At 42.2% G+C, this 14,237-nt stretch overlaps 1 protein-coding gene across 5 annotated transcripts in view; it reads right to left on the bottom strand.

The window, feature by feature from the left end:
- The window catches only part of NYAP2 (neuronal tyrosine-phosphorylated phosphoinositide-3-kinase adaptor 2), a 153,400-nt gene that overhangs the window by 26,954 nt on the left and 112,209 nt on the right, over positions 1 to 14,237 (bottom strand). For all 5 annotated transcript variants that reach the window (XM_083742091.1, XM_083742094.1, XM_083742093.1 and 2 more), the window contains one exon: positions 1,685 to 1,788. In XM_083742091.1, coding sequence (XP_083598217.1) covers positions 1,685 to 1,788 — 104 coding nt within the window. The remainder of the gene's footprint in view (positions 1 to 1,684; positions 1,789 to 14,237) is intronic.

Genomic DNA, 14,237 nt, shown 5'->3' with positions numbered 1-14,237 from the left:
TTTTACTGCTGCATATGTAAGCTAAGTTTCCAGGGTGCGGCTATGTAGATAGGCTTAAGGAGAGAAAACCCTAACCCAGAAAAAGAGGTATCCTTTACTTACTCTAACAGTTAGAGCCCAACTGAATTGACTTATTTGCGTAGAAGGTTCATTTTGGAGACAATATTCTAGTGAGGGCAAAACCTGCACCAAAGCAACAGAGAGGATTACAAAACAGCTATGGGGGGGGGGGGGGAATCCAAGAACCTAAGTGTCAGCTGCACAAACTGATGTGATTCCCGACATGTTTTGAGAAAGGAAGATAAAAACAACTTTGGACAACTTTTCTCTTCCAGTTCACCTAAAGCCTGCTTTGGAACCATCTCTATTTGTGCAGCTGTTTGAAATGTTCTTATTCTTGGGAGCCAAACATGCCCAGACCTCCTAGGCCTGTGTGATTGTGGTGGCTCAGGGTCTTGGAGGGATCTTAAGCAGGATACCCTCAGCAGACCCATCTCCTCCTCTGTTCCTACTGCCCATTCAGTCACCATTTCCCCAGGGCCCAGCCACCCAAAGGCAGAGTGCATAGCAAGCAAAGGATATGAATTTATCTCTTTCTCCTGGTCCAGCAAACAGGCAGTAAAAACCAGGAGAAGGAGCAGTGGGACCAGGAGGCTTCTGAAATTAGAAGTGGGCCTCCAACAGTAGTGTGGGCCTTGGCCAGTGCCCAATAACACCTAGCGGACAGGAAAACCCATTAGTGAGGTGGTTTGCAGAGAGCACATTGCACCCCCTGTCATTCACAGTATATGGGATTTCCTTCCACGTATATCAGGCTTCCTCAACCTCGGCCCTCCAGATGTTTTTGGCCTACAACTCCCATGATCCCTAGCTAGCAGGATCAGTCGTCAGGGATGATGGGAATTGTAGTCTCAAAACATCTGGAGGGCCGAGGTTGAGGAAGCCTGATGCTCATTGCAATGTTTTTGCCAGTTTATAAAAATGCAATATATTACTTTATAGTCCCACTACTATTATATAGAAGCAAGAGCTGATGAAAAATGAGCTGCCACATGCAGAAAACAAAATATTTTGCAGCTTCGCTAAAATGTATGTATATATATATGTATATATATGTATAGACAGACAGATAGATCTATATGACTGCTAATCATGCACCAAGCTCAAAACAGATGCACGTATAATTACAATACAAGAAGTCAAAGTTCAAATGGTATATACAAAGTCAGTGAGAAATAAAGTAAAAAAAAAAGTTTTACGTGAAATATTTAAAAGAAATATATGTTATAAACAGCATCAATTAAATTGATAAATTGTTGATAAAAAAATATACCACAGGATCATTTTTCCCCTCAAAAAAAAAGCGCACACAGCATTCAGCTAATATATAGAGTATGAAAGGTCAGCACATTTATATTACAGAATGAAGAGGAGACAAACAGAGATTTAAAATGAATTAACAGCAAAGAAAGTCTTGACATGATACTGGAGAGGGTAGAATTTCTTTGCTTATAAAAGAGAGAGAGAGAGAGAGAGAGGCGCACATGTGCAGGCATACAAACAGAAATCAAACCAAATACACAGAAGAACAATTTACAGCAACAGATGACAGACACACAGAGAGGTGAGAAAATTTGGCATGTTGCATCACAGGAAGTCATTCGCGATTGGCTAACGATGGTACCTGGCTCGGTTGCAGATCGCTGGCTTGCCTGAGAGGAGTAACGGAGGGAGGAGGCACACCTGACGTGGATGCAGATCGTCCTAACCTGCAGCTTGCTTTCGGCTCTGGAAAGGAAAGGAAACAGGTCAGAGATCAAGTTCTGGAGTCCCTTGTCCAAATCCAGACAGCCAAGGAAAAGCATAGTTGTAAAAGACAGTGGTTTATGATGTTCTCATTTCTCTTTTGCTCTCTGGCAGCCTGGTCTAGTTTGCTGCCCTCCAACAGTTCCCAACTTGTTTTTGAGATTTGCCTCAAAGAAGCCCTTGATTCTCCACCACAAGGGCCTGTGGAACAGAACCCGCTGTCAACAAAACACAGCTCAAACATGTGCTTAGCAGGGAGTGGATTTGATCTCCCTCAGGTGACTCTGGGAATAGGGATCATGTGCAGGGAGCACACTGACATCGAGATGCTCAGGATGCCATGCCGAGACAAGGTGGCACCGGTATCACAATAAAAGCTCTCCCCCCTCCCTTGTCAGCCTTCTTTGGTGTGGCATCCCACCTGGCTGCTCTAGGTTGAGAATCAGCTTCAGCTGGCTGCTTCTTTGGAGCACTAAGTAGTCCCCCCTCCCGGCCCCCAGATTTCCCGATTGGCCATGTGGTTCCCTCTTTTTCCACACAGTCCATCTCTGGGTGTGATTTGGCAGATTGGCTTTCATCATGGCTGGCAGGAAGTACAAGCAGGAAATTGCAAGTAAGCTGAATGATTGGCCAGCAGTTGAGGCCCTTGTGAGGTGCCACCAGAACACCTCTTTGCTGTCTGGCTTGAACTGGATACAAGTGAATGGTCCTGGGGTCCATTGGTCATACCCCACTGAACACTCCTCCTCTTCTCCTCTTCAGGAGTAGGCATTGAAGATCTGGGCCAAGCCAATCAAATAGTTTTGAGCATGTTATATCATTATAAAGTGACTGAGGGTGAACTCAATAATCATTTCTTCAGCACTGTGCAGCCTCCCTGGTTGCTCTCAATTCCTGATTTGAAAAAGCCCTGTGGGAGCAGTTACCTCATGACTTCTTCCCATAGGGCTATCATTGACACTTAGGCATCCAGGAAGGCTACAGACTGCACACTGCTGGGAGATTATTTGTAGAATGAACGAAAGGACACTCACAAATACTCCCCAACTGCCTCAAAAATAAGGCAAGTGCATCAAAAACCCAATAAAATTTCACCCATGTATTCTCCCCTCTTTGATAATTTTTGAATGCAATTCCCTTTCTCATTAATTGATGGAGAATTATTGAGATAGAGGTGTTTGGCACATCGCTGCATTCTGTAGGCAATGTGGCCTTCTTTAGTTTCGTTGATGGGTAAAACTGCAAGGTCTTGTCTACCACAGCTTCTGAACTGTTTGTTTTCAGAAATTGGAAATGCTAGCATTCTCAGTTGGGCACATACATCATCATGGAAGATTATCACATCTTCAGTAGCAAAAACCCCTTTCATCTGGCATCAAAGGAATGGAATGTATCATACTCAGAGAGAATGGTTGTTCCTTTTAAAGCATCTACCTTGCCTTATATTTCTAGCATGGTGTGCCTGTTGCAGCTTTCAGGCTACAATCCAATGCACACTCGCCTGAGAATAAATCCCATTGAATGGGTAGTAAGTAGATAGGTATTAGATAAGGATTTCATTGCCAGTTTTCTAGTACTAATAATTTCCTGTTACTGCTCCAGCACCTTCCTATGTCCATTATCCTAAGACTCAAAACAAAAAGTGATTGTTATTTATAATCTTTATTAACTATTTTCTTTAAAACAAAACAAGCAAGAAAATAAAAACAAAATTAAAATAATTCAGATTATTTACTGGCACTTTAGTTAGGAAATAGCCTATTTCTTTCTCATGCAAACAATGCCTCTGTATGTTTATTCCCATTCAAGATCGAAATGCTGCATCTTAAATTGCTTTATGTAATAATGGAGCTGCATGTCATATAGAATTATAGAGTTGAAGGGACCCTGAGGATCATCTAGTCCAGGAATATGTAGCTGTCCCATACAGTGATTGAACCTGCAACCTTGGTGTTATAATACTACTACTACTACTACTACTAATAATAATAATAATAATAATATGCTGCCTATCTGACTGGGTTGTCCAAGCCACTCTGGGCGGCTCCCAACAGAATAGTAAAACATGACAAAACACGACGCTCTAACCAACTGAGCTATGTGTGTGTGTTTCAATGAGTAGGTAGGCTAAATATGCAGTAGTTTCCTGGTACCAGTGATCAGTAGTGGAGGCTGCTTGACTCTAGATGTCACTGCACTGCCAGATTCCTTCTCAATTTTCCTCTCCAACTCTGATAAACTCCACCCTCCTCTGCTAACCCCTCCAACTAATATAGTTCTTAACAAATGCAAAACACTACAGCAAGCGTTTCTGTTCCCTTGGGGTCCCTTCCAACTTTACAGTTCTATGACTGTATAGTTTGGTCTCTTCTATATCTATCATCTATCTATCTATCTATCTATCTATCATCTATCTATCTATCTATCTATCTATCTATCTATCTATCATCTATCATCTATCTATCTATCATCTATCAATCTATCTATCTATCTATCTATCTATCTATCTATCTATCTATCTATCATCTATCATCTATCATCTATCATCTATCATCTATCTATCTATCTATCTATCTATATCTATCAATCATCTATCTATCTATCATCTATCAGTTCTCTTCCCATTTTATTCTCACAACAACCCTGTGAGGTAGGTTAGGCTGAGAGACTGTGAATGAGCCACAGTCATCCAGTGAGTTTCATGACTGATCAGGGATTCAAACCCTGGTCTCCCAGGTCCTAGTCCAGTACTCTAGCCACTACGCCACACTAGCATTCTCTAAAAGAAGGCACAGAATATTATTACTTTTAAAAATTGAATTTATATACTGCCCTTACCCAGGGGTCTCAGGGCGGTTCACAGAATAAAATCAAGATATAAAACCACAAAATACCTGATAAAAATAAAAACAACAACCTAATAGTGCCCCTAGTAGTAATTTACTACCTTGCGCTTGTTCCCAGTAGAAAATCTAGTCTCTTTCCAAGTAAGAACAGGGCTGGCCCACCTATGAGGCAGACTAAGGCAACTGCCTCAAGCGGCAGAATCCCCTGGGGAAGCGAGGAGAAGCAGTGGCAGCGGCTTCTAGCAAGTTCTCGTGGGAGTTCCATGAAATCTCACTGGAAGCCACTTCCACGTGACTCTGGTGAGCAAGTCTTTGATGGAAGGGCAGCAGCGGGAGGGAGTGGCCGCCCCTGGTTAGGAGTTGCCATCTGGCAACTAAAGAGACAACTCTGCAATGCCTTGTATTCTTCCCCTCACTGTCACAGGGCACCCAGAAAGTTTGGGACACCCCCCCTTCTCCCTGCTTAGGATCATCTGGGGCTTATCAGATGATGGCAGGTGGCAGTGCTGTGAGCAGCACCACAAGCAGAGATGAAGGAAGCAGGGGGCGGTGGGGTTGGGCCACCCTGGGTGTCTTCGCTGAGGGGGTGACATTTGGCATGCACCCACCTGCGACTCCCAAGCCTACCACTTCGGGGGAAGTGGGGCAGGGAGCTGTGTCGCTTTGCTGGTGGTATTCCTCCCTTTCCCCTTCATTTTGACAGCTGGGAGAGGCTTGGGAGTCGGGGCGGGCAGTGCGTCAAATGTCAGCCATTAGCGGCTCGCTCCACCCCCATGGCTGGCTCACTCTGCCCCTGGATGCAGGGCGTGTCCACCGCTCCATGCACCGGAGCAGCTATCCTGCACCTGGGAGGGCACCCTCGGAAGTGTGCCCATCTTGGGCAACACAAGCATATGCTCCACTGCTGAACACAAGCAGCCCCAGGAGACTTGAGCTCAGCCACCATTTTAATTTCCCACAATGCCTCAAAGATGCTGTGTTAGGTCCATTGTGGGAAATTATTATAGTGGCTAGACTCAGCCATACAGCTCTCTTCAGACTGCTGCACCAGATTCTTTCTTTTTTAAAATGGGGAGCCCAAGGTAGGCATCAGCGGTTGGCCCTCCTGGAAACCTGGCAGCTACCCAAGGATTCCAGGTACTGATTTCAGCCCTGTACAAAAGTAAATTGGGGGTGGAAGAGGATTTCAATCCAGATTCTTGTCCAAGAAACCCTATAGTCCAGGCCTGGAGTATCAGCAATAAATCTGCAGCAGATGACATGATGACTTTAATTGTATACGCATCGCACATTTCTGGGTAGACTCTTTCAGGAAAGGCAGCAGAGCGTTGTTAATTTGCTGACAAACTGGCAAAGGAAGTTAGTTAAAGTGGTTTTCCTCCTGCTGAATTAAAAGAAGAAGACAAAATTTGCTATTCCCCTTGCATTAGATGGAGGTGAGTGAAGGCAAATGTCTTAAGCATCCTTTTTGTCAACATTTAGACCTTAATATCTAAGATTAATAATGTATTAGCACCATTCCTCTCTAATCCTAAGCACCTTTACTAAGCGCACAACAGTTTTACTTGCAAATTGTTTTCACCTGACTTCTAAATGATCTGGCCAAGTGCCAGCTTTGCAATGTTAAGAAATGAAAAATAAAACCGCAAGTAAACAATACAGTGTGGGGCAGCATCTTAAAATGGAGCGCAGTGCATCTTTGCAGCAGTAGGTGGCAGTGCAAAATGCCTTATATCCCAAGCAGGCAGCGTTCTGGAAAATGCTGTTTGAAACATCCACAGTTGAGTTTGATGAAGCCTCCCATTTTGCCAACCCCCTGTGGTTTTCCACTGAAACAGCAATGGCATGTTTTTGAGGCTGCAGTGTCTCTTCCTCTTTTTTCTTTTTCTTTTTTAAAATCACTGACAGCTATTCCTCTAAAAAGCCTCCTGATGGCAGAGACCTGAAATGAAACGTCCCTGAGAAATTATCTAAGAGACGAGGGGATGACACATAGCAATGAAACGCAGCGGCGAACACAGTGCCCAAGGTCACCTTAATATTTACAAACTCAGAGGGGAAATAGCCTAGTTTCAAAGGTACAGCATCCCAGCACATGGGCTATAATGACACAGGCTGGGAGCAATTGAAACTAATTGAATGGCGCCACGCAGTATCAGAAGTGGAAGTCGGCGAGAGGGGGGATCAGGTGAACCAGATCTGATGCTGCGGGAATGCACAGCTGTGCCTCCACATGAAAGGGGACTTGGAAGGGAGGATGGCCGCCTGCCCTCCGCTTTCACGCTGAAGATAACAAGAGGACTAGTGTGAAGGCTCTACATCCCACTGTGCAACACCAGAACCAGCTGGGTCCTGCTGAGCTGTTAGGCGGCTCAGCTGCACGGATCCTGCTGTCTGCCGATGCAGCAGGCAAAGGGAACTGCACAGAGCCAGAATTGCTGCTTGCGCTTCAGCTCAAGTAAGAGTGAGGAAGCTGAGCCCTTCAGGTCTCTCTGTCCAAGCCTTGGGAATCTCCCCAGTCCACATACCCTCCCCAAGCCTGTTCCACATCCTCCTTGAGTGTTTTTGCCTGGTTGGGACATGTGCTGTGATCATGCCTCCTGCTGGCCTGGGTGGAAGATGATGTACATAGAGCCATCTTCCTTTTGTGGGGGTTGAAACAAAGGGTCCCATCCATTACTCTTCATATTTTTTCCACCTTTGGGAATGTGAGGCTGAACAGTGTTTCCATCCCTGAGCCACATCTCAGGGGTAGGTATTTTCTCCTACTTTTTAAATTGCAGAGTCATCCAATTCTCAAAACTAATCTTACACAACACATCTGCTTCTATGCTTAGTGGAGATAACAACAACAACAACAACAACAACAACAATTTATTATTTATACCCCACCCATCTGGCTGAGTTGCCCCGGCCACTCTGGGCGGCTCCCAATCGAGTGTTAAAAACAATGCAGCGTTAAATATTAAAAACTTCCCTAAACAGGACTGCCTTCAGATGTCTTTTAAAGATAAGATAGCTGCTTATTTCCTTCACATCTGAAGGGAGGGCGTACCACAGGGTGGGTGCCACTACTGAGAAGGCCCTCTGCCTGTAACCTCACTTCTCACAATGAGGGAACCACCAGAAGGCCCTTGGCGCTGGATCTTAGTGTCCGGGCAGAATGATGGGGTGGAGATGGGGCTCCTTCAGGTATACAGGACTGAGGCGGTTTAGGGCTTTAAAGGTCAGCACCAACACTTTGAATTGTGCTTGGAAACGTACTGGTATCCAGCTTTCCTTGCTGCATAGTTCTGTTGGGATTTTTTTTTTAAATATATACTGCTGAGAAAATGAACACTCAGCTGAGCAACTAGAGACCATGAATGTTAAAAATCTAGGAATGGAAAATTTCTGTGGTGCCCCACTTCCCTCGATGCCCTTAGCATGTACCGTATTTTTTGGACAGATTGAAATTGAAAAGTTTTAAGATGCTAAAAGGGAAAGTAAGAGATTGGCTTCATTATTATCAGATAATGGAAGTCTTCAAAATAGACAGGAAAATTGGCTTCCAGGTGGAAAAATCAAAATTAGAAACTGAACTGTTAGAGCCCAGCACTAAGAATTTGTCAAGAATGTATAACTTGCTGTTGAAATGGAATACACAAGATGAAATGGTCAAATCGGTAATGATTAAGTGGGCACAGGATATTGGTCATAACATTATGTTTGTTGACTGGGAAAAGTTATGGACCACTGGGATAAAGTTTACGGCGTGTAATGCCTTGAGAGAAACTACCGCCCCATCTCCCTCCTAAATGTGGATTACAAAATAATTGCAGACATTCTAGCAAGTAGATTTTAAAAAAGTTTTAAATGAAGTAATTCATAAGGACCAGGCAGGCTTTCTCCCAGGCAGACATTTGTTTGCTAATACAAGGAACATTATCGACATTTTGGAACTCTTGCAAACAAACATTAATACAAGAGCTGTGTTAATTTTTATAGATGCGGAGAAAGCCTTTGACAATATTTCCTGGAAATTTATGAAGAAAAACTTGGAAGGGATGGGAGTGGGTCAGGGATTCGAAAATGGGATAGATGCAATCTACTCAGAAGAAAAGGCCAAATTGATAGTCAACAATGTGGTTACAGAAGAGTTTAAAATTGAGAAAGGGACACGACAAGGCTGCCCTATTTCCCCATTGTTATTTATTTCAGTCCTGGAGGTGCTCTTGAAGAGACCAGTTGGTTAAAGGAATTCAGGTCGGAGCGAAACAGTACAAACTTAAAGCTTTTGCAGATGACTTGGTTTTGAATTTACAGGAGCCAGAATCCAGTACGAAAAGAGTATTACAATTGATTCAAGAGTTTGGTCGGGTGGCGGGATTTAAACTGAATAAGCAAAAAACTAAGGTATTGGAAAAAAATTTGACAGTTACAGAGTCAGAAAGGTTTCAGAAAGAGACAGACTTAAACGTGGTTAAAAAAGTAAAATACCTAGGGGTAAACATAACAGCAAAAAATTTGAGTCTATTTAAGGACAACTATGAGAAATGCTGGTTAGAAATTAAGAGAGACCTAGAAAGTTGGACAAGATTGAAACTTTCCTTGTTAGGCCGAATCGTCGCTATAAAGATGAATGTATTGCCAAAAATGCTGTTTCTGTTTCAAACTTTGCAGATTGTGGACAAAACAGAGTGCTTTCAGAAGTGGCAGAGAGATATTTCCAAATTTGTCTGGCAGGGCAAAAAGCCCAGAATTAAGTTTAAGATATTAACTGATGCGAAAGAAAGAGGGGGCTTTGCCCTGCCAGACCTAAGGTTGTACTACAAATCAGCAGCTTTCTGCTGGCTAAAAGACTGGCTGCTCCTCGAAAACACTGATGTACTAGATTTGGAAGGTTTTAATAATGCTTTTGGTTGGCATGCATATTTATGGTATGACAAGGCTAAGATTCATAAGGCTTTCAAGAACCATATTGTCAGAAAAGCAGTGTTTAATGTCTGGACAAAATACAAAGACTTATTGGAAAATAAAACTCCAAGGTGGCTTTCACCATTGGAAGCTAAGGCCCGGAAAAGACTCAATATGGAGGCCAAATGGCCAAAGTATTGGGAAATATTAGAAAAAGATGGAGATAACTGGAAATTGCAGAGTCAGGAGAAAATGAAAGACAAAGTGCGAGATTGGTTGCACTACGCTCAGATTAAAGAAGTTTTTAAACTTGACAAAAAGCTAGGATTCCAGGTGGAAAAATCGAAGTTAGAAATGGAATTATTAGAGCCTAAGACTAAGGTACTTTCAAGAATGTATAACTTGCTGCTAAAATGGAATACACAAGATGAAACGGTCAAATCAGCTATGATAAAGTGGGCACAGGACATTGGATATAACATCATGTTTGAGGACTGGGAGAGGTTGTGGGTTACTGGGCTGAATTTTACTGCATGTAATGCTCTGAAAAAAAAATGTTATAAAAATGATATATAGATGGTATATGACCCCAGTCAAACTTGCAAAAATATACCACTTGTCTGATAACAAATGCTGGAAATGTAAAGAAAATGAAGGAACATTCTTTCACCTCTGGTGGACCTGCCCTAGAGTGAAGGCTTTCTGGGAAATGATATATAATGAGCTGAAAAAGGTATTTAAGTATACCTTCCCTAAGAAACCAGAGTATTGCTGGCCAGAAGGTGCTAAAGAAGGACCGAACATTTTTTATGTATGCAACAACAGCAGCAAGGATACTCGTCGCTAAGCATTGGAAAACCCAAGATTTACCCACACTGGAAGAATGGCAGATGCAACTGATAGACTATATGGAATTGGCTGAGATGACTGGCAGAATCCGAGACCTGGGAGAAGAGACGGTGGAAGAAGACTGGAAGAAATTCAAGATTTATCTACAAAAACATTGTAAATTATATGAATGTTAAGAAGGATGCTAGAATATAAACAACTGGGCACCATTAAGCTAGATGAAGTGAAATATAAAGATAAGTTAAATCTAAGAAAAGACAGACTTTTGGAGAATTTGTAGGTTATATTTAAATCTTAAGATCTGAATAAAGGATATCTAAAATTAGAGATATAATATTGGAAAATTAGATAATAAGAATAGAAACAAGGGGATAAATTTGCTGGATAAAACTTTTTTAGTTAGGAACGTAGGAGCGGGAGGTGTGAGGGAGTCCAATGAAGTTAAGAAAATTATGTTAAGAGATGTGATATATTGTATTGTTTATTGGTATTGTAATTAAAAATAAAAACTGCTAATAAATATAATATATATAAAAAAGAGAAAATATTATGAAAATGATTTACAGGTGGTACATGACCCCAGTCAAACTTGCAAAAATCTACCATTTGCCCGATAATAAATGTTGGAAATGTAAGGAAACTGAAGGAACATTCTTTCATCTTTGGTGGACGTGCCCAAGGATTAAGGTCTTTTGGGAAATGATCTATAATGAACTGAAAAGGGTACTTAAGTACACTTTTCCTAAGAAACCAGAGGCCTTTTGCCTGGGCATAGTCAGCCAATTGGTGTTAAAGAAAGATAGAACATTTTTTTATGTACGCTACAACAGCAGCAAGAATACTCAATGCGAAGTACTGGAAGACACAAGAGCTACCCACCGTGGAAGAATGGCAGATGAAGGTGATAGACTACATGAGTTTGGCAGAGATGACGAGCAGAATCCGAGACCAGGGAAGAGAGACGGCGGAAGAGGATTGGAAAAAATTTAAGGACTATCTAAAGAAATATGCAAAAATCAGTGAATGTTAGGTTGATGATGGATGAGAAAAATAGGGGTTAACAGTGGTAATGGACAAGTTAAAAGAAAATGAGTGTTATTAAAATCAAGTTGAAATAAGGGAGGGATTTGTTAAATAATTATAGACATGAGAATGCAGGAAGGGGAGGTATGAGGAAGTCGGGAAAGTAAGATATAAGAAATTAAGATTCGAAATTATATGTGTTTTATGTTTTTATTGTTATGTATTTATGTTTTGTTTGTGTTGATAAAAATTTTGTGGAAACTCCAATAAAACTTAATTAAAAAAAAAAAAGCATGTACCATATTTTTTGCTCTATAAGACGCACCAGACCAAAAGACGCACCTAGTTTTTGGAGGAAAACAAGAAAAAAAATATTCTGAATCTCAGAAGCCAGAACAGCAAGAGGGATTGCTGCGCAGTGAAAGCAGCAATCCCTCTTGCTGTTCTGGCTTCTGGGATAGCTGCGCAGCCCTCATTCGTTCCATTAGACGCACACACATTTCCCCTTACTTTTTAGGAGGGAAAAAATGAGTCTTATAGAGCAAAAAATATGGTACTTGTTTTGCTTAATGGGTAAACCAGCCCTGTCTGACAGTCACCCCGACCATGCCCCTTAACTCCTACAGCTTTGCTCCACATGCAACTGTGCCAAGCTAGGACTTGGGCCAGCATCACTGTAGTGTCCCGTAGGTTTGAGAAGGGTACTGACCCTGTGAAGATACCTTACACTGAGTCTGCCCTAATACCAGGAAGCCAGCAGGGGTCAAGATAACTTCAAAAGTTGCATTTATCGGTCAGCAACAGATCAACAGCTCAGCAGAGTAACTAAGCCTTGTTAGCAGGTAAGACTAAGGTTCCAGCTAGTTTCCAATTAATTATGGAAGGAACCACACCCAGGGAGGAGCGCAGTCACACTACAGTGACCAAAGAAGGAAACCCTAGTATGTATTAAGTACATACTCTAATAGGAAGTAAACTTCGCACTTGTTGCATGTAAGGAGCAGGGGATCTGGAGAGATGCAAATATATTACTTTACACTGGATCCCCTCAACAACCAGCCACAATCTATTTCCTCCCTGTAACTGGTGGACTGGTCTTCATAGCACATTGCAAACTGCTACCCAAGATCTTGAAAGGTGCAGCTTTTTTGGTGACACATGTACACTTGAGGACGCATTTTAACAATCCGATTCTGAGAACAGTCTCGAAAGCTGGTCTACATGGGATTACATCCCCCCCCCCCCCCGAATCCACGCACATAAAAAAAAAGATTGTTATAAAGCTGAAACGTTTTCTGGAAGTGTTGCAAAATATTGTGATTTGATTGGCTTTTGACATCTGGGGTTAGCTAAATAAGGGGCAATTTTAATACTGATCCCAACCCACTATGATCAGCTGTGCTGTGGGTTTATTTGCAAAAGTAAGGATGCTCATTTCAGGTGTGCTGCTGATTCAGGATTATCTTGAAGAAATAATGCCCTGTCTAAATGCCTACAGAAATTCCACCGTGTTTCTGCTTTATATCATTTTGTTCACCATCTCAAGTCATTAACAGATCAGTTTGCCTGCACGAGTTTCAAAACTCCAGCTGTTTGTGATAACTGTAGATAATACAGCTATGTTACTTTTCTCTTGATCACTTCTCCATAATTTAGAGGCACGTGTTGCAAAATGCATTCACTGTATTTTCCTTTCTTTGGATAACAGCACCACACTCTGTATCTGAAACAGATAAGACTGCAAGCAATTTTAAATTCTAATCTCTGTGTTTTATAATTATTATACATTCTAGCCCAGAGTTAGGTATACTTTACTCTGGGATGGAATATGCCAGAACTATAAAACACAGAGATTAGAATTTAAAATTGCTTCCACATGGAAAGCAATCTGCTTCACTCTTCATTGGATTTAGCGGGTCCACTTACACATCACCAACAAAGAAGAAATTCACCAACAAAACAGAGGACAAGGAAGGACATTGATATAATAATAATAACAATAATTGCATATACTGATTTATGTGCAAAGTTAGAAAGAAGTTTTAGAAGTTAAATAGAAATGCAATACATCTCGCCATTGTGGGGAAGACTGTGACCAGGTGACCTGTGTGCCTGTTCATTCTGCTGTCTTGGTACTAGCTGCTGAAGCAGATTAGTGCAGGGTGGGGTGGTCCAGCTGCTAAACTAGTTAGGTCGCTGTTGTTTACTGGGAGGGAAAGGGGGCAAGATGCCAGGGAGGGTGGTGTGGAATTGTCTGGTCTGTTTTAAAAAGAAAGAACCATGAGAAGGGACAGCAGCAGTGACCCAACTGCAGAGAAAATAGCATGCTGGCTTTATCCCATCCAGCCAGCTGCTTCTGACTAACTGTTGATGGGCAACTTCAAGGCTGCTACTGTCCCTTCTTGTGGTTCTTCATTTTTAAAAGCAGACCAGACCAGACAAATTCCTGGAGGGTAAGGCTATCAACGGTTAGCTAACCCTGATGGATATGTTCTGTCTCCAGTATGATTCTGAATACCAGCTGCTGGAAAGAGCAGGAAGCAAGAGTGAAGTTGTGCTCAGATCTCCTGGGCAGGTTTCCCATAGGTATCTGGTTGGTCACTGTGAGGACACGATGGTGGACTAGATGGGCCACTGGCCTGATCCTGAAGGCTCATCCTTTGTTCTTCCGTTCTTGCTTCAGAGTACAGTCCTCTGTAAAGTGTGACACCTGACCACCCTATCTGGAATGTAACTGACTGACTTCAGCACACTTGCAAAGTGCAAAATTAGGAAGTCCTTTGCTTTGCATTCTGCTATTGCATCAGTCTTGTGTGA

The sequence above is a fragment of the Podarcis gaigeae genome (genome assembly GCF_964106915.1).
Source record: "Podarcis gaigeae genome assembly, chromosome: 5".
NCBI lineage: Eukaryota > Metazoa > Chordata > Lepidosauria > Squamata > Lacertidae > Podarcis > Podarcis gaigeae.
This window is presented reverse-complemented; position numbering and strand designations above follow the sequence as displayed.